The sequence below is a fragment of the Penicillium diatomitis genome (assembly GCF_028827545.1).
Source record: "Penicillium diatomitis strain IBT 30728 chromosome Unknown utg000002l_segment0_segment0, whole genome shotgun sequence".
Lineage (NCBI taxonomy): Eukaryota > Fungi > Ascomycota > Eurotiomycetes > Eurotiales > Aspergillaceae > Penicillium > Penicillium diatomitis.
The window spans coordinates 1,175,339-1,194,818 of NW_026623174.1; the positions used below are offsets into that span (position 1 = coordinate 1,175,339).

General features: G+C 52.8%; 6 protein-coding genes across 6 annotated transcripts; 3 read left to right on the plus strand and 3 right to left on the minus strand.

Annotated features, from left to right (window-relative positions):
- Positions 1–312: 312 nt before the first annotated feature.
- On the minus strand, positions 313–3,827 carry N7539_001536 (transcription factor domain-containing protein; the record flags this gene model as incomplete). The annotated part of the gene is made up of 6 exons (XM_056931139.1): positions 313–1,381; positions 1,464–2,003; positions 2,121–2,296; positions 2,377–2,873; positions 2,913–3,507; positions 3,705–3,827. The coding sequence occupies 6 exons, from the start codon at positions 3,825–3,827 to the stop codon at positions 313–315; spliced, it is 3,000 nt and encodes a 999-aa protein (XP_056793170.1).
- A 3,568-nt stretch (positions 3,828–7,395) lies between these two features.
- On the plus strand, positions 7,396–9,210 carry N7539_001537 (bZIP transcription factor; the record flags this gene model as incomplete). The annotated part of the gene is made up of 2 exons (XM_056931140.1): positions 7,396–7,657; positions 8,618–9,210. The coding sequence occupies 2 exons, from the start codon at positions 7,396–7,398 to the stop codon at positions 9,208–9,210; spliced, it is 855 nt and encodes a 284-aa protein (XP_056793171.1).
- Positions 9,211–10,617: 1,407 nt separating this feature from the next.
- N7539_001538 (class I SAM-dependent methyltransferase) lies at positions 10,618–11,457 on the plus strand (the record flags this gene model as incomplete). The annotated part of the gene is made up of 1 exon (XM_056931141.1): positions 10,618–11,457. The coding sequence occupies one exon, from the start codon at positions 10,618–10,620 to the stop codon at positions 11,455–11,457; it is 840 nt and encodes a 279-aa protein (XP_056793172.1).
- Positions 11,458–12,380: 923 nt separating this feature from the next.
- On the minus strand, positions 12,381–13,706 carry N7539_001539 (Eisosome component PIL1/LSP1 family protein; the record flags this gene model as incomplete). Its single annotated transcript, XM_056931142.1, has 3 exons — positions 12,381–13,172; positions 13,256–13,389; positions 13,589–13,706. The coding sequence occupies 3 exons, from the start codon at positions 13,704–13,706 to the stop codon at positions 12,381–12,383; spliced, it is 1,044 nt and encodes a 347-aa protein (XP_056793173.1).
- Positions 13,707–14,407: 701 nt separating this feature from the next.
- Positions 14,408–15,185, plus strand: N7539_001540 (uncharacterized protein; the record flags this gene model as incomplete). Its single annotated transcript, XM_056931143.1, has 2 exons — positions 14,408–15,008; positions 15,064–15,185. 2 exons carry the CDS (start codon positions 14,408–14,410, stop codon positions 15,183–15,185), a joined length of 723 nt encoding a protein of 240 aa, XP_056793174.1.
- Positions 15,186–15,588: 403 nt separating this feature from the next.
- N7539_001541 (ssDNA endodeoxyribonuclease RAD2) lies at positions 15,589–19,059 on the minus strand (the record flags this gene model as incomplete). Its single annotated transcript, XM_056931144.1, has 1 exon — positions 15,589–19,059. The coding sequence occupies one exon, from the start codon at positions 19,057–19,059 to the stop codon at positions 15,589–15,591; it is 3,471 nt and encodes a 1,156-aa protein (XP_056793175.1).
- Between the last annotated feature and the right edge of the window lie 421 nt (positions 19,060–19,480).

The window sequence follows — 19,480 nt, forward strand, 5'->3', positions numbered from 1 at the left end:
CAATCAATGAGCGTTGTCCGAGAATAACTTTTTTCCTCCACAATTGTCTGGGTGTTCACGTTTTCATTTATTACAGAAGTGTGAATTTGAGGACATTTGTAGATTGAAAATGCTCACGTCTTTCATTGTACCTAACAGACGATCGGGTCTTCACTTATGAAGGATACCTTGGGGATGCAGCTAGGGGGCGGGGGTATGGAAGAGGACGAACGAACCCAAACTTAGCGAGACCACAAATTCTCCTCGTAGCTACGATATTTGTACAATATGTAGAACGGATCGAGCGCATGATTCAATATGTAAAATTCCCTATTAGAGCCCTTGGTCGTGCGCAGACCTGGAAGGCATGTACACATTGTCGTAAGCCATCTGCGAATCGGGATATCCCACCGTAGGCTCCGTTGATCCAGCTACAGCCTCCCGCGGCATATCTAAAAACGATTCGGCCAAAAGAATAGGGATATCAACATGATTAGTTTGCGAAGAGGCAGCGAGACTCTCGTTGGGGAAGAGTCCCGACCAGAATTGATCGCCGAATTGCCAGTCGGCTGTAAGCGGCACTTCCCAGGATGCCGGGAAAGTGGCTGTTCCCGGTGTGCCACTATTGGAGGAGAATGGAGACTGACTGTTGTCGAATGTGGGCGAGTTGGTCGTATTGTAGGATAGAGGATCTTGTCCGATGGGCCAGACTGACTGCGTCGTGGGAGTGACCCCGTCCATTGTTGTCTCGGTGGGGATAAGTCGGGAAACATTAGCGGTGTAATCCATGGCATGCCCTGACGGTTGGTGATATTGTGTTGTAGTGATGGGGGTATGAGAGCTTAGGCTTGGGCTTAGAGGTACGACGTATCCATCGCAGTTGACTGGTGGAAGACCATCCAACGCATCTGGGATACTGAATGCCGTGGACTGAGGATACATCGGGGGAGGTGCCACTGACGCAGATGGCTTCATGGAGAGCTTGGATGCGCGCTCGACAGCAGGCGTGGATGCAGTCCCAGAGCTGGCGTGGACAGGGTTTCCTGCCGGTCGGGGACGTGACAATCGATGACGGTTCCGGCCCGTCGATGATTTCGAAGAGCTGTGGTTGTGCCTTTTCGATCCGGGGATTGCGGTTTCTTCATCATGATCTTCTGGACCTCGCCCTCGCTTCTCGTCTTTGTCAACGGCCCCTCGGGCAATACGCTCAAGGTTTGCGCTCATTCGGCTCATGAACTCAGCGTAGTGCGAGGGCCCATCGCCTGGCTGAGTTAGAGTTGCAAAAAAAGTTGCCGTCATCCTAAGAGACTGCAAATCCTCCTTTGCATTAGGACGATGGGTATCACGAATGATTGTGGAGAAAATCGTTGCCGCTGCTAAAAAGACATAGTCTAGGAAAGACCTAGAATAGAATGATCACACGTCAGCACATCCGCAGACAGACTGGCATTGACCTGCCGAAGCTTCATGAGAAGTGAGCATACCATATCCATGCCACATCTCCCCAAGACATGTTATTCACCATTTTGAGCGTGTCTCTGGCAGCACCCGCGCAAATGACCAAGGACTTGGCAGTCTGCGCCTTGTCCAAGGTCTCGATCTCGTGGAGATGTCCGCGATCAGTGATCAAGTAATTGAGGAGAATAGGAATTCGATGGGTCATTATCAAGGCGTTATAGTAGACGAAGTCGAGAGCAATGGTACCAAAAATGAGTAGAGGATTGGACTGTGATGTCGCCTGACGCGTGTCCTCGTGCGAGGGGTAATCTTTCCTCCATGCTTTGAGCTGCAGGTCAAGTTCTTTAACGGATTTGTAGATCTCAGAGGGGCATCTAAGCAGTGCCTTGGCCGAGTAGAGTTGACAGAAGATACGACTCTTGATGACCGACATCCGACACAGCTGACGGAAATAAGGGATGTCAGTCGAAGAGATTCCATTGAGATCCTCGCTGAGCTCGCTGGGTAGCGGGACGTCAAAGTCATCGGGATGCTGCGTTGGGGGATTTCCAGCCCGTAAGCAGGTACTGAGGAAAAAAGTTAATGACCTGCAACAAACTTCCAATGCTGTTCCCGGACGATTTGCTAAAAAAAAACTGGAGGGCGACTTTTGTGGCAATCGTTGTTCCGGGTCATCTGCTTACCTTTGATCAATCGTGAAGGCCACCCAGAACACTCTCCGTCTCTGTTCTCGTTCAGCGGGGCTGAGGTCAGGCCTGGCCACATCTCGGTGGATCCCCATCCTCTGGCACGATCGCATCGCCGCCGTCACGAATGGCAATACTGACTGAGGACCAGTGTCTCCTCGCAAGAAAAATGCCTACCGATGGTGTTAGTAACAGCAGCTGTGGGAAGAGAACACAGCCAAGCGTGGGCTGGAGATGGCTGGGCAGATGTTACCATGCTCAAGAGAGCCTGCACACTCAGAAGATCGGTCCGGCGCAGAGCCAGCTCTGTAAATACAGACATGGCATTTTTAAAGTAGAGGCGAGCCTTCTCTCGGTCCTTTTCGGGCTTTGCGCTTTTCGAAAATCGAAACTCGTACGCCAGGCTGACCACCATATTGATACTCGCCCAACGAGCTGCATCGTCACACGTTTGTTGCGTGTACTGCCATTCTACCATGTCCATGAACGAATTCTCATCATAGATCGGGCACAGACGGTTTCCGGTGTTGAAAAACTCCTTGATGAGAGCAAACACCTCTGATCTTGGTGGGAGTGGCTTGTAGACCTTCGAAGCGAATAGATCATGAAATACATCGGGTCGCCACTGCGTCCACGGATTGTCGTGAGTGGAATCTGTGCCGAGAACTTTGAGGAAGCTGACATCGCCAGTCCTTCGTTTGATCCATTCGATGCCACCTCGAGACAGCAGCGACAGCGAGCACGAGCGGCCTATCAAAGTCATCAATAGTGGAATCTATACAAGCCCACCACCGTGGGTGGTCGAGAACTGGTGGCCTACCAAAATATCGAGGGTCATCGCGCTCGTGAGATTTAAATATGGGCGTGACTTCAACGCCGCCGGAGGGGGAAACGATTCGGCATCCGGTGAAGACCGCAATGAGGCCGAAGAGGAATGTGATTCAGATGTTATAGACTGCGATGGCAGAAAGGTGTCGTCGCCGTCTTCTTCCTCTCCGTCTGAGAACTCCTGCCTGTCCGAAGATGAGTCGTCGTCGGAGCTAAAATCTGCGTCATGCAGGATACCGGCTGTCTTGAGCAGGGATTCAACTCGTGCTAAGCGCTCTTTTAGAGACGCGACATATTGACTTCTGTGTACATACTTTGTCAGCCTTTCAGAACTGTATCCGAAATTTCGCGATAAGCGGCCATTCCACGCCACGTGGGAGTTAAAGATGAGGCACCGACTTGCGCATGTTGAAGAGAAAGAGTGCCTTACCTGGTCGTGCTCTCGCTGTGCATCGGCGCCGCGGGAAATGCGCCGTTCATCGGCAATTGCCTTCCTGTACATTGCGGGCACAGAGAGGCACAGTGTCCAGACGAGACCGGTCTGCGATGGCAGCTGCTACAGATCTAGTCACCAAGTTAGCGATTGATCTTGGAGGGGTTCGGCTCCGTCTCAGCGACGCTGCTGGTCTGGCTCCGATTCTGCTGCTGATTCAAGATCTGGATCTGGGTCTTCAGCCCACTTTTTGACGTGGGCGGGACCCAGCGGGAGGGGAAAATTGAGAAACGATCGTCTTCGAGCGCACCACGACTCACCCTTTGGGTTTGTATGCGCCCATCGAAAGGTTCGACTTTGACCGGGTTGGCCATGGAATAGAGAAGATGGTTGTCGCTCGGCGTCATGTCATCGTGGGGGGTGATGCCCAATGTCTGTCTCATCGCGCGGTGCATGACCCCCAAGGAAAGCACCCGCAACGGATCATGCCCCGAAAGCCCTTCGACCCAGGCTCGCTGGTTTGACGGTCTTTTCAGGCCTACTTTCTGTGTTTTTCTCCGTTTGCTTGCCCCGCCCTTGGAAAATGACCTCTATTGTGTTCGTGTGAGCGAGCCGTCGTGTCGCTGATCGAAACGGTCAGACATGAGTTGAATGGACAGCCGGCTCCGGGTTGACTCGGTCGCGACGAAGCTTCAGGCACATGGAGAGAAACGCGACGTTGGTGGTGCACATTTTCGCGGAATCGAATTGAGGAATCGGGTGGCGGATCTGCTGGGATCCGTCGGGCAATCGGTCTTTCGGCACTCGATTCGCCGATAAAAAGAGAGAGAGAGAGATTCCGAGGCCAGCAGATCACGTCGTCTGGACTGCAGACGGTGAGACCACCGAGACGCCGAGATTGCAGATTGACTTGTATGTTGTATTTCAAAGGACCCTTGGAGATGGCTTCTGGTCGCGAATTGTCTGAACACAGTCTCGATTCATGCTTGGCTTACTTGCGCGGGACAAAGATTTGGTGATGTTGACTGAGAACCCCACATCCGTGAGGCTGCTACTGTGGAAATTCGAAAGAGAGTCAGTGGACTCGGTCGAGTCAATAGACTCAATACTGCTACTAACGTTACTTCGTAGTCAGTTACTTGGTAAGTCAGGACTCACTATGAACCGACGCAGTAGTACGAGACTACTAGTAAGTTAAGGTTGATGTGATGTATTGGGTTAGCTCAGCCTCCTCGTGGCGGTGGCCGTTGCAATTATGACGGAGGGCCGAGGTTCACTTTCTCAGGTATGACTCCACGGCCGGAGGTTGGCGCCCGGAGTCCTACCAGTGATCAGATGGGTATATAACTATGTCTCATTCCAGTCAGCCTGAAACGGCAAGTCTACCGTTCAATTCAACTATCGTGACCCGGTTCGACAACGGGTGGGTATAACCCACGATTCAACCCTCTTTTGCTGAACCATCTCAACGGTTGAGAGGTGCAGCCACAGGATGGTCCATACCAGCCGTGGAAGAGATCTCAATCCTCGATTGTCTGGGCGAACAGGGCGAACAGGGCGAACAGGGACCCCTTCTCTAGAACCGCGTGACAATTGGAAGCTACCATCTTTCCCCTTCGTCGCTCCTGGTTCCTGGTCATGGATCAATCATTTGCTGAGCTTGGGGGTCAAACTTTCGATGGATGCACTCGACCGCTTCCAGAGCTTGTTACCGGATGAGACGGTCAAGTTCCATCCATACTAGGATCGAGAAATAGACATGTAGGAGGTAGGTGCGCCATAGGCAGGACCACGCCCTCCCGTACCGTTGGAGTGTTTCAGTGTAGGGTCCCTGAGATACTCAATGGATCAAGACATGTGAAGACATGAAAATCATGCCATCGTCATGGATCATACAGCTAGAAGGATTCCGGAGTCTCCTCAAGGATTCGATTGAGTCTATTCCGCTTGATTATTCCTAGTCTGACTGTGGAACGATCAAAATCTCGGAATGTTGACATTTCTCCACCGAAGCGGTCAGAGATGCCCAATCTGGGCGTGTTTATGGAGTGGACCAACCACATGGCCCGATCACGACATTTCTCCATCAGATCAGATCATCCGCCGTCAAAGCCGGAGAGGCGCGTAAGCGGAGACCAAACAATCAGGTGGAGAGGTCGAGAACGAGAAAAATACTATGTTCGAGGAGGCCAATTCAGTGAGCTCACGGTCGCAATCGTGCTCATTTCCAGGTGGTGGTACACTGTGAATAGAGGGGGTTGAACTGACATAGGAATCCAGGGAAGACAAGAAGGGAATTGATCGTTCTCCATGGGGTTGTACCGAATCATCCTCATCGACGGGGCTCATAATGCGGTCCGTTATTGATGGGGGGAAAGCTCCCGAGTCCAGACGATGATGCATGTGGAATCCCCACCCGACCGCTCCATCGACCTTTGGTTCTCTTGTGAGGAGGTCGAGGCCTGGGTTACTTCTTGGATTCTCTTGTCAAGCCAGTTCGTGTCCAGCAGTGGATGACTGTATTCAGTCGCGTCGAGTGGTGAGAGTGAAGTCGATCGATATCCAGAATTGGTACCTCTTGCTATATCAGACGCGGATGATCATTCGCGCTATCCCAACTGCGTCTGCCCAGCTTTCTCTCTCTCTCTCTCTCTCTCTCTCTCTCTCTCTCCAATCCCTCCACTGCCACTACCTCCAGGCTCAAGTGTCTCCGACCTCCGCGGCAGCTTGAGTTGCCAGGTTCAACTCCACCAGTCCATCACAGACGGCCAGCCTTTTTCCCGTGCAAGGCAATCGGCTGCTCTCGCAGAAGGCCTCGCCGCAATCTCCTCGGTTACATCTCCTCTATCCTCCTCCTACTCCTCCCATCCGCGCTGCTCGTGGCTCTCGCCATTGATTTCCGACTGGTTCCAGACCAGTTATGAACTTGTGACCCGCTTCATTTCGTACACTGGAGTCTGGGCAACTACTTCCACTACTACTATAGTAGTAGTACTTTCTCCCGAACTCAGACGACTCTCACCTTCATCCTCATCCGTGCACGGGCTTAATCTGATCTGATTCCTATATCTGCAATTGGCTTTGGATTCCCACACGGCCAACGAGTCATCTCCATCGGCTGCAGCGGAGCTACTTCGAACCATTCTTTGTTGGGCTTTTCTCGAAAAGGAAAAGGGCACGTTGTCTCTTTGTGCATCCGCTAGCCACTGAATCTATACAGTATAGAGAAGGGGGTACGTGGCAAGTATATGCAACCGTGCAACTGTGGACGCGTACTGTCAATACTGTTGACGAGCCGGCTGTGAACCTGTTCGAGGCCAACCCGCGGCATCACTCACCCTCTCAACACCACCCGCAACCTAAACGACCCTAAGCTCTCATTCTCAAAATTTCATTGAGAGTGCTCAAGAGGAGCTGGTATCGATCTCCAATCTTGGTCTGCTATTCTTTCCATTTCTCCAACAGGCCAGACCAGGTATCTTCCTCAGAAAGACAATACATTCAGTGACACTTTTCTTGACTATATTGTCTTTTGTTTCCTCTGCCTCTCCGATTCGCTTCACCGTCATTCTATCCACTTGCCTCCGATCTAGGGCTGAAGTGGTGGAAGAATTCCAAGCTTGGAGAGCCTTGAGGTCTTGGACCCTCTTAAATCGCGGCTGAGCAGAATCCAAGCCCATTTTTTCATCCCAACCTTTCTGACACTCGAACCATTGGGGGCCGTTGGATGAATTGACTGTCATAGACCCTGCCGTGTCCAGCGTCTCAGCGTCCAAGGGCACCTTTGCTCTGCTATCGGACCATTTCATATACACCTTGTCTCGCTCCCTCCTTCTCACGCTCTCACACACACCTACGCATATCGTGTGCTTGGCATTAGTCCGCTCTAGGCGTCACGGCACCTGGAGGCAGAATCCAGTCGTCATTCGGCCCCGGCATCGCATCTTTAATCATTTCTTTCCAACCTTCTCCTGGGCATCAACTCCATTTAATTCCATTTTGCTCATCATCATGCCCGAAGAATTCCTATCCTTCCCTTCCGGTCCGGCTGTGGACAAGATTGAAAATTTTAATTTCCTGCTCTCGCATGCCAATTCCGCAGCCAAGGGGGCGCGGCAATATTCGTTGGATACAGACCTCGGGCTGGTCCCGTACAGCAGTCTGAATATGGAACTCGATCAAACTGAAGGCATGGGCGGCCTCTCAGTGAGCTCCTACGACAGCATCGAAGATGAACGCAATTCGCTCGACCTGCAAGCCTATCCTTATCAAGGTATGTGGCCCATTTTGTCTGTGCTTTCTGAAAAGCGCCACCTCCCCCTCTCCCGCTCTCTCTATTTTCCTCCAATTTATCTCTTCCACGCGCGTTTGTCTCCCTCGTGATTCAAGCATGTCCTTCAGAATCGTCATAAATGCAGCTGTCCTGTCTGGTTCCGCCCGCAAGAGTGAAAGAAGTGCCCATGATTGGGCCGAACTTGACGTGGGAGCATCTGTTGATCTTGGTCTGCCGTCGGCCGTCTTTTACTTGTCTGTTGATTTTGAGAGCCTCTCAAGATCATTTGACATGCGACCTGTGATGCGCCTGCGGCCCTCTCCTGCAATAAATCTGCAATAACTTCCGGTCGTGAGGGTCTGTGGATATCAGATGAGATCATCTCATTCGGTCTGGGAACACGAGCACGCCATTCCGCGCACGAATGACCACCCACGCCATCCCACTCGGATCATTGAAACGCCAGTCCTCAAGGTCGATCGCTCATGTCTCCCTCTCAGCTGCTTGCATGCAACGGATCAGTCCACCGGAGGTGTTCAACCTTCCCTGTACCCATTTCCATATCTAAGACTCTCTGGTCCCTCCATCATCCCCGGCGTCCGGCTCCTCCCCCCCTCCAACGAGCTCGATCTCCTCTTCCTCTCCCCTCTCGGGTTGTTAAGAAGCAACATGGCACTTTTCCTTCCTTCTCCTCTGGCTTCAGCGGCTAAGGGGGAAGTGCCGGGTGTTCGACTTGTTGACGAACCCGAAGCTGCTTCTGGGTCACATTCTACTTCCTCTTTCCATTCCCTTCGTCCTTTGCCCGGGGTCCCCAGATGTTGCCATTGTGGAACTCTGGAGGAGTTCGTTACCGTCGATGAGGGGAGCTTGACTCATCAGATCCTTCCACTGCCCATGCTTGCCGTTCACACCAACACCAAACGATGCCTCGCAGCTTTGATCACTTACTCCATTCTCCAGGCCCCGTTGGCGACAAGGTCATTGATTACTCAGTTCCCGATCACATCATGCCCTATCCGGCACACTCGGTCTATCCGCCCATGTCCTTTGCGCCCGGCGACTTGGGTCATGCCACGGGGGCATTGACTCCCTCCGATGTGTCTTCCTCCATCTCGCCTCCCAATGGCCAGATGGGAAACATCCAATACTCCACTTCCATTCCTGGAGATCGAATCGCGGCCGCTCTCGACCAAGAAGGTGGTGTCCGAGTGGCTGCGGAGGAAGACCGTCGACGCCGTAACACTGCCGCCTCTGCCCGCTTTCGCATGAAAAAGAAGCAACGTGAACAAGTTCTTGAACGCACAGTGCGCGAGACTACGGAGAAGAACGCGTCCCTCGAAGCTCGCGTCGCCCAACTGGAGATGGAGAATCGGTGGTTGAAGAATCTACTTACTGAGAAGCACGATATCGGCCCCTCGCGGACGCCCCCTCCCCCGTCTGCACCTGCTTCTTCGTCCAAGGATAGCAGCTCTCTCGAGTCAAAAGCGAACAGTACACGCCCGGGACAAAACCATATCCAGCCCAAGAAGAAGGGCGTGGGCACCGAGGAATAGTGCTAAGGGTTCAACGGAAAAGGACTCCGCTCCTTTGTGCGCGCGACGACCTCCTCTGGGCCCTTTGCTTATACGCGGGCTTTTCTTGTTTCTCTCTCTGCTACGTTCCGTCGAATGTGCCTTTACATACCATCCATTTTGTCGATCTATTATCTCTGTTCCTTATTTTTCTTATGCCTTGACGTGTACTGCACATCTGGCTCTTCTCTAGCGTGTTTTGGTGATTTGGCTCAGTCGTGTTTGTGCGGACCGCTCCTCGTGTCAGACTTGAGAGACGAGGCCGATATTTCACAAGCCAGCCTATTCTCTCTAGAATGGCTGAATCGGAACTTTGATCATGCACAACGTGCTGACATCACGATACGTTTCCCTTTTTTCTCCGTTGCATCCTCGATTGACCGAATCGAATCAGAATGTATCTGCGACTCCGTGTTGAGGAACTCTTTTTGATATCTCCTCCGTATATAGTCACGGGTCTCTGCAGTCATACTGTCCCGGACGACAAGATTGGACCAGCAATTGAATGTCAACACTACAGTGCACAGTTGAGGGCCCCCTGCCCTGAATCTGTTCCAGTGTTTGCTGATACTGGGCTCAGCACCTTGGAAAGGCTCTCCTATGCTCGTGGACTGAGAGGACCATTGCTCATGCCAACCAGAAATGGTGTATCTGGAAAGTACATGCGTCCATCGCATATTGCCTGGGAGAAGCTACATTGGCTGGCCGTGCTTCGGATCCAGATCATGAACAGCGCTGACAACCTCGCGACTATGTAGAGGAGACCACTTTAGGATACTTCCCCGGGCCAAGAAAAAAGGGCGGAACCATCCGCTTTCCCCATCTGAAACAATACCTGTCCAGTGTCCAGAACTCCAGAACTCCAGATACACTCGGGAGTCGGAACATCTGGACACCATGAGTCAATATCTAAGCCCGACAGTGTGACTCATGATTCACGTATCGTCGACTACCGTTGTGGGAGGCAGGCTAATATCATCCTGCCTAATTGGGACTTCGGGAGCGAGTCCCGCCTCCGGCGTGTGGGGCTGTCGCTTTCCCCCCCGCATGGCCCGCTGATTTCAGCCAGGTACACCCCGCCACACCCTGCGATCAAGAATAGTACTACGAGGTAGGTACACTAGTGGTGCGGACGGCGGAGTGATCGAGTGGCAGTGACAGTAGTAGTGAGTAATCTTCCACGTGTGACTCCATCTCTTACTAACTACTGGCTAAGGCGATCAGTGTATAAATAACTGGGCCTTGCCTCGCTCACTCTTGAGTCCTGTGTGCACTGTTCACTTAGTCACAAGATTGTCCTCTACTGAAAACATCAATCCGGTGCAACCTATTTCCAAGACATTGAATCGAACCCACACACATCGTCGAACAAAAGACCGCTTTACAATAATGGACAGCTCTCAACTCAAAGCAGATATCAAGAAGGCCTACGACGCCATCGCGCCGAAATACTTTACCTGGACCGAAAACACCCACTCGGTCCGTCTCTCCTACGTCGCCAAACTCTTGCATCACCTAGACGGCGAAGAAGGTAAAGCCACAGCCACAAGCACAAGCACAGTCACAGGCACAAGCACAGCGCCAGCACCAGCACCAGCTCCAAGCCCAGAAGCAAATTCAACACCAACCATCCAAGACCAAGTCAACGTCGGACCCGCCCCGGACACCCTCCTCCCACCCAGCCAAATCTCCCACGAACCCCCTTCCGCCTCCATCCTCGAACTCGGCTGCGGCGCCGGCATCCCCGTGACCAAACTCCTCGCCGCGCGACCCAACACCACCATCACCGCCAACGACATCTCCTCGTCCCAGATTGCCCTGGCCAAGACCCACCTTCCGTCCTCGGTGCGCCTGATCACAGGCGACATGATGGAGTTGGAACTCGAGGCCGAGAGTCTGGACGCCGTGCTGGCCATGTATTCGATTTTTCATCTCCCGCGGGATGAGCAGCGGATCATGTTGGCGCGGATTCATGGGTGGTTGAAGGCGGGACGGTGGGTGTTGATGAATTTTGCGGCGGCAGAGTTCGAGAGGGCGTCGGATGAGAAGTGGTTGGGGGCCAAGGAAGGGGTTGTGCATTGGAGTGGGTGGGGGGTGGAGGGGACGAGGAAGATGTTGGAGGAGGTTGGCTTTGAGATTTTGTTGGAGGAGGTGCGAGCCGATGAGGAGATTGAGGAGGATGGGAGTGTCAAGAAAGTGGAGTTTTATTGGGTCATGGCGAGGAAGTAAGATCGGTCGCGCGGTTCAAGTGTCCGTACCTGTTCCACCATTGGGGACTGATATGAAGAGCTGGGTCTTATTGAGCGTGGGTCTAGGTGTTGGACCATCTACGCAAGGTCTTGTTCCACCTGGGCGATAGGGATTCGCAGGCCGGTGTAGTTTGGCCAAATGAGTATAGCCTCGGGTTCCTTTACAGAGATGTGGGACGGGGAGCCTCAGCGGTCCGGATCATCAATCGCTACTTGAAGTAAAACACGGACCGGCCCGTCAAGTGTGAAGCCTCGACCGATGTGAAGCTTGTCCGTGAATCCTCATTTGCCACGAAGTTTCTATTTACTACTACGGCACAACCCGGAGTACAAGATAACCTGCTCTACAATCAGGAGTAGCCAAAATAGCACAAAAATGGTATTACATTAGGTCCAACAGAGATGGGCAAAACCAGAAGGGGTGTACGCAACAAGACCGCCAGAGTAGTGAAGCGGGCGAGTACCAGTGGATAGCCTCGAAATTAGAAGACCCACGAAAATGGGCACATGTCTTTCAACCGTCCCCTCCCGCTAGGAGGAAATATGATAATATTCCCTTTAGCAATTATTCCACACCTTCCTAAGTGTCGAGCCCAATTGCGCCTGATCCAAGAAGAAAGAAGATAACATAAGATTCACCATCGTGACGAGGGGTCGGGTCATAAAAACGGAAAGCAGGAGTGACCGGTGGACACACAACCCGACTGGCACCTTGTCCCGGTTTCCGTCCATGATTTGGGGGGTTCCCCAAGCCTGGAAGACACGGGGAACCGAGAACGAAGACATTGTCGCGCGGGAGCGTGAGGCATCGGCGAACACTTCCGCAGAGAACAGATAAACACATTTGACAAAAAGGGAAACAGCGATTAAGCGGGTCGAGGAAGGGGTTCACTGCACGTTGATTTACGCAGCAATAGGCTCCCTCTCCTCCTCGCGGCCACGCTGCTCAACGTCGACGGCGCTCTCGGGGTATTCGGCCTCGTCTTCGTAACCGGGGTGCTGATCGGCAGGCAACCAAGAGTCCCGGTCACCGGTCATGGGCTGATCCTGGCCGGAGAGGTCAACACCGTCACGGTTCTTGCTCGAGTTGGCGCGATGACGCTGAGAAAGGGTTCGCGAGCGCTGAGACATGTTGGACTTGACCACGGCCTTGGAGCTGACCCAGTTAGTCAGAGCATCCTCGCAATCTTGAATGATAGCCTTGCTGGCCTCGTAGCCGTCGTAGGCAGGACGGGTCTCGCCGGGAGTGACGGGAGCGTCGTCAATCAGATCCAGCAGGTGTTTTCCGTATCCGGCCACGATAGCGACCTTCTCGCAATGCTCACGGAGCGCGTCAAACTGGTACTGGAAGGCAGCCTTGACCTTCTCACGGGTGATGTTGGACAGTTGAGCCTCAGCGACCAGGGACTCGGCCTCGGCACGGACCAACTCCTGCTCCAGCACCACGATACGGGGAGAGTTGGGATCCTTGTACTTGAGCTTGGCAATCTCATCGGTGATCTTCTGCTTGCGGTCACGGCTGGGCTGGACCGAGGCTTCAATGTTGCGGATGCTCTTGATGGTCACGCGATATTGGTCATAGCGGTCAACAAACATGTCCTCGAGTTCACCAATCTCATAGATCAAGACACCCAACTTGTCAGTCACGTCAGAGACATCTTCGTCAGCAGCCTCACCCCAGATGGAGAGTTGTTGCTATTGAAGCGACCCGTTGGTTAGCTCATGATGACACAGGACGAGAGAGAACGGTGAGCTGGCAAATGGCAGCTGAGACTTACAGCGACCTCCATGCGCTCCCGCGCAACGAGCTCCATGCTTCGCATGACGTTCTTCTCCATCTTCACGAGCTGGGAGAGCTTGCGAGCAAGATCGGGACCGAAAGCGCCGGCGGCGTTTTTGCGGAAAGCATGGCCTGAAGTGATGTCGAGTTAGTTTTCAAGCTCTTTTGTTCACGCTTTCTGGCAAACACATAATGCTCAATCGCTCGTCTGTGAGGCGGGCTGGAAAGGTTCGGGGCCGACTGGGAATTTAACGTCCCGAGAAAGCTGGGGAACAGTCACAGTCCACCTTGCAGCTGTCTGGCGCATTGACAAACATCAAGATTGACTCACCAAAGCCACCTTTTCCGAGCCATCGGTTTGACTTGGTGGAAGACATGGGTGGGGGAGGGTTCTCGACCTGCGAGGCGGTCGGAGCGCGCGACTGGCGCATGGAATAAGTGCGGTGCATGATGCCGGTGACTGGAAGAGATGAGCAGGAAGTAGTGTGGGTGACAGCTGTCGGTCCTTAAAAATTAGATTATCTGCAACGACTCAATTTGAAAGCACGAGCAGAAACCAGGGTCACAAAATAGTCGAGACGGAAGAGCAGAGGGGCAGGAAACGAGAGAGAGGAGAGGATGGAGCAGAAGGGAAGCAAAAAGAAAGTTGAGCACCGAGAGAAAAGAGTCTGGGGCGTTCAACGCAGTAGTGACGTGAATGTGAGGGGACTCGTGATTGGGGACCTAGGAGGAAGCTTACGGGAGGTGACGGAAGAGCAATGCAACCGGCGGCCGAGAGAGATGCAGGGGAAAAGTTCAGGTCACGAGGGGTAGAGACGGTCGTGCGACAAAAGCGGTACGGCAGGATTAGGTACACAGGCGAAGCTTTCCAGGTGTAGAGAAAAGGGGGACCTGGTCGTCGAAGGAGCGAGAGTCCGAGATGTTATCTTCAGCTGCGACCTCAGGTTGATACTCTTCCGCTGGTGACGTCGTCAACTTTTTGCCGGAAGGGCACCTTACCCTTTTGGGTGGAGAACGGGGAGAACTTTGGGGGACTCTTGGGAAAGCCACAGACGACGCAGGAGGACCTCCACACCACGATTTTCTTGCAAATTTCAGCCAGAAGCCTGAGAACGACGGAGCCTGAGCGGGTGAGCTACAGAGTTTGTAGATGGGGGCGCGGTTCTCCATGCGGGTGCCAGCTCGGACACAGGCGGATGACTATTCGGGGGAGCTACGATGCTGCAAATGCTACTGGCGATTCGTCGAGACTAGCGGGGGCATGAACGACGCCTCCAGATCAGTGGTTGCGACAGAATGGACCTCCCAAAGCATAGACTGTGCGAAAAGTGGACACTGGGATCGAGCAAACAAGCTCCGTCGAGTGCGCAGGGTCGCTGGAGCCAGGAGGTTACAATTGTGGTGGCTGCCGATCCAATGGCGCAGTCGATGGGCGGGGCTCATACAGCTTCTCGTCTCCGGATCGGCTCCAAATCTGCTCCAAATCCCTGGACAGGAAAGGGTTGAAGCCGATCAGAGACTAGTGGTCGGGGCATCATCCATTGGGCACCCGCAGGGGCCTGTTCTGAAGGTCTGGCAAAAGGTCGCGGGTGGAAGCATTGCGCTAAAACGAAAAAAAAAAGTCACGATCGCCGACGTCATCGCCCTCGGGAGTGCTGATGTCATCGTGCGGCCCGAGGTCCAACCAAGACTGATGACTGCTACCTCAGTCCGGCGTTGGTCCATGACGGATCGAGGACAAGTCGGTGTCGGTACCTTATGGAGCTGCATAAGAGGTCCCTGAGCCTGTCGCTGAGAAATTCGCAGAGTGCGGCAAGGTAGAGCACTACGAGAATCGGCTAAGCGAACACCTGATCCGTGTCCCTGCGATCTCTGAAGAAACCCGTATGATTGGAACCGGTCGATCTGCTGTGGGGGACAAATCCTGAGGAATGCTGGAACTGCTAGACGGGGCATCCTCAGCGAAGGGGATGCTTATTCGGTGGGGTTCGAGCTGCAATTAATTGGAATCGCATGCTAGGATCATGCACAGACATGCACGGATGGACTAGTCTATCAAGTAGGAGGGACTAGATCGATTTTCACCGGCACTAGTTATATCAATCAGATCGCAACAATCGGAAGCAACCCCTGATGGTAAGCGTCTCGAAACCAGCGCAGCTCGTGCCAAGAAACTGTTGCAGCTTACTAGGTAGTTTCCAGTGTGGGGTATCAAACTGAAGAGGATGATGGAGGAATGAAGATTCATTGGTACATAACGTTTTGGGTATCACGGCTATGAGATAATGGCTACACGAGCTGCACAAAATCAGTCCTTTTCCACCCTAAATGTCAGGTTGAGGATGGGGCACCGCGGGTCTTGCGCTTTTTACGAGTCCCGCGAGTGGTCGCGTGACTGGTGGCAGCACGTTTACTGGAAGTAGGCTCTTGGCCCGCTTCAGCCTCTATAGCATCGCCGGCGTTGCCGGGAGATTCGATCGCAGCCGAGATGGGCTCGTCTGGAGAGCTTGCGTCGTGCCCGCGTGCTTCTTGTCGGAGCCGCCCGAAGGCCCTCTCCATCCGACTGGGCCCACCGGAACGCACGCGAGGCGCGAATGCTCCCGCGCCGAGCGATCCCTGCATAAACTGAGTGATGTTGGACTGTGTACCCTCCTGGGCGCGTCGGTTCATATCACGGATCACCGGTACCAGGACTTCGTCGGTACGCTCCTGGCTCCAGCCAATGGTAGCCATGAGGAAGTTTCGCAGACCGTTGAGATCAGGTACACCCCACTGGAAAGGGGATGGATCAGAGTCAACTTCCGGCTCCAAGTACGCGGTGTCCACCCGGGTATCTGGAAAGGTCGGCGGAAGGAAGATCTTCGAGGCTTGTTTTCGAAACTTCTTTCGAAAGGCCGCGTGGGTATCGTCTGGCTTGGAGACACCCATCTGGAGGTCAGCCCACCATTCTCGGAAGTCTGCAAGATTGGGAAATTCCGTGATGATTTCGAGCGCTTTGACGGGGCCGATTCCCGGAATACCCTCCGTGTAGTCGCTACCGAGTAGATGCGCGAAACTAATGAGCTTCTGTCGGTGAAGAGCGAATTCCTTCTCCAAATCCGATGAAAGATAGCATTCTACAAACTTGCTCTGGTTGAACATGTTCTTGTAGACTCTGGTACCGCCGAAGAGAAAAGTATCACTATCGTCAGTGACGATGCCGTCCACAAGCCCCAGAGTCACGAGTTCGGCACACTGAGCCTCCGCCTCCATGGGCGCGGTGACATATGGCAAGCCAAACAGGCGTAGCAACTGCTGACACTCATTGATCATGATTTGGGTCACCTCATCCGCATCACGTCGGTCTTTTCGTTGCTGATTACGAAGCTGTTTCAGCTCTTGCTCATAGTTGACTTGATTGAGAATCGTATCCGAATTCAAGGTCTGCGCGAAGCGCACATGTTCTTCGCCTTCAGCCGCTAATTGCCGCATGAGATCCTCATCTTCTGGGTCACTGAACTCGTTATCGTCATGATCAAAAGGCACGGCCTCTGTATCATCTAACTGGGGTGTTAAATCGGTCCCACTTGGCATATCGGCTGCAGCGAGAGCGGCTGAACTCGGCTGAGAAGGTCGTGCTGAAACGTGGATGGGGGGAGGCGAAGGAGGCACAACATCCTCAAACTCCGGCTGCGGTGACGCTTCGGCCTGAGGTGAGCCCGAGCGCACGGCATCCTTATCTTCGTCTTCTTGAAAGACCACGGTAGATTTTGCCTCAGCTTTGAGAGCCATTTGAGGAACATCGCCAACTGTATCCTTTTCGGTGACACCTGGGGATTCGGGGCTTCGTATATCCAATTTGAGCACAGATTTCTCCTGCTCCTTGATCAAGCTCGTTTCAATGTGATCGATATTCTCCAGATTGTTCGCATGGCCGTTTGCATAGCCATCTGCTTCTAAATCGATCACCTCTGTAGATCTTGGCGCCTCATCCACATCGATAACGTCCGGAGTTCTTTTTTTGGGAAAAACCACGAGATTATCGGTTTCATCTTGGTCCTTGTTCTCCTCAAAGGTCGGCTCGGCAATAAATTCATCGCTTACTTTGCTACCCGCGAACCAAGGCGGCAGCGGCTCAATCTTCTTTTTCGCTTCATCAGAGTGTTTGAGAAATCCACCAGCGTCATCGTCTAACTGGTCAGCCTTCTCGAACTTTTCTTTGACCGAGTCAAGCTTGCCCAGCGAGATTGATTCGAAAGGAAGTGGTCCTGAAAAAGGGTTCTCGACAACGGGCTTCTGCTTTTTTGTGATCTTAGTCTGCGCGACAGCAGCTGAGAAGTCCATGTCGTCTTCACTGTTATCTGAAATATAGCTCTGCGAGATGTCCGGAGCCGAAGCATGCACAGTGTCTCTATTGATCGAGAGATCCGGCATGTCATCATCTGCCTCTTTGGTTGGCTGCAACGACAGAGCAATGGCTCTCTCTAGGTCACTGTCTGAATCGCCTTCAAAAACATCAGAGTCACGCCGATTAGGCAGTGGCGCTGTATTCCGATCGTCATTCACAAAAAGTGCGTTATCATCAATGCGCCTGGGAGCGGGCAGAGGTGGAAATTGACGTGATTCAAAGAGAACTTTTTGCATATCCATGTCTTCGCGAGCGTGCTGAAGGGAGTCATCAAACACCCCCTTCTGAAGAAACGGTAGTTTAGGCAGTCGATTGATTCCCTCAATAGGAACATCTTCAAACTCGTCATCATCCGACACGTCATCTGAGTCTGATATTTGCTCTGGTTGTCCGTATTGATCCACATCGATGGGCTTGTTTTCGCGCCCGGCGTCTTTGTTGCCCACGACACCCAGAACCCACCCGCCTTCATTCTGGCTGTCTTTGACCAAAACATATTCGCGACCCCGCTCGCCAGCGATTCGTTGTCCAGATTTGTAAAATGCATCCTCGCCGTTCATTCCATTGATGTTCATGAGTCGTTGAGTCAGATCATTTCGTTCTGCAACGCGCTCGATCTGGAACCTGGAAAATGCCATGCGATCCGGAAACATAGTATCCAGTTGCTCCTTGGAATAACCCATTCGGAGACGACTCCTAAGTCGTGCTGCGTTGAGAATGTTGTATCGATCGGTTGCCGGTAGACTTAAAAAGAAGGGCCCATCAAAGTCAATTTTTGAAAAGTCGTAGAGATTGATATCTTGACCACGATGGAATTGCCGCGCATATTCTTCAAGCTCCTCCTGTGACATGATTCGAGGATCATTTGGTGCGCCCATCTCTTCGAGTGACACATCGAGGTTTGGAAGATGATATTGATCCTTTTTCTTGAATTTCCGATTTCTTTGCTTTTCCTGTTCCGTCATGAGGGCTTCATCTGCGTACACAGGGGCTTCCGGAACAAGTTCCTCCGCACCAGAGGGACGATTCCGTCGTTGACGCCGTGCTTCTGCCTCTTCCTCCGCCGTGCGTTGCATCTGGACAGCAAGCAACTTTCCCGCAGTCCTGGTTGCGTCTTCTCGACGACCTTCCCGCCTCTTCTTTCGCGCAGCAATCGTCTGTCGCTTCAAGGTCGGGGCACCGCCATCAAAGACGAATACTGGCTTGATCCCAAAATACAACAACTTGCAGATTCGTCGAAAAAATCCAACAATATGTGAGTTGCGAAGGGCGTTGCCTTCTTTATCACGAACTGCTTTCAAGAACTGATAAATCCAGATCGACGCGTCGACGGCGAGGCGCTTCTTGTTCAGCGTCTCCAATTTGATAGGCCGCGCACAAGGCTGCAGCACCGTCCAGAGACCGGTAACACCCATCTTGAGTTGGAGGGTCGACCGTCCTCAAGTGAGCGCGGACGCTCGGGATCTCTGAAAGACATGACTTGGTGGAAGAGAGCCTCATCCGTGGATGGGTAGGTACGACGGCAGGGGATTACGTCATTGTACTAGACCCGACGCGGGCGCGGCGGATGCCGCACACGGTGTCACGTGCTTGACAAGAATCTGGTAGGTGAGCACTTAAGTTTAACTAGTGAGTGCATCACTGCATTGCACTTTAGACTGAAGGTGCGGCCAATCTTTTCGACGTAACGACACATTCCACTTTCTCTCCTTCATAATTACGCAAAAGGCTTTCGAGATCCGTGGTGGCCTCATATTGAAATTGAGCTATGTACTTCTCGAAACTTTCGGCACAAGGGTTTGACTCTTCGATCGAGTGATCGACATGTAATGGATT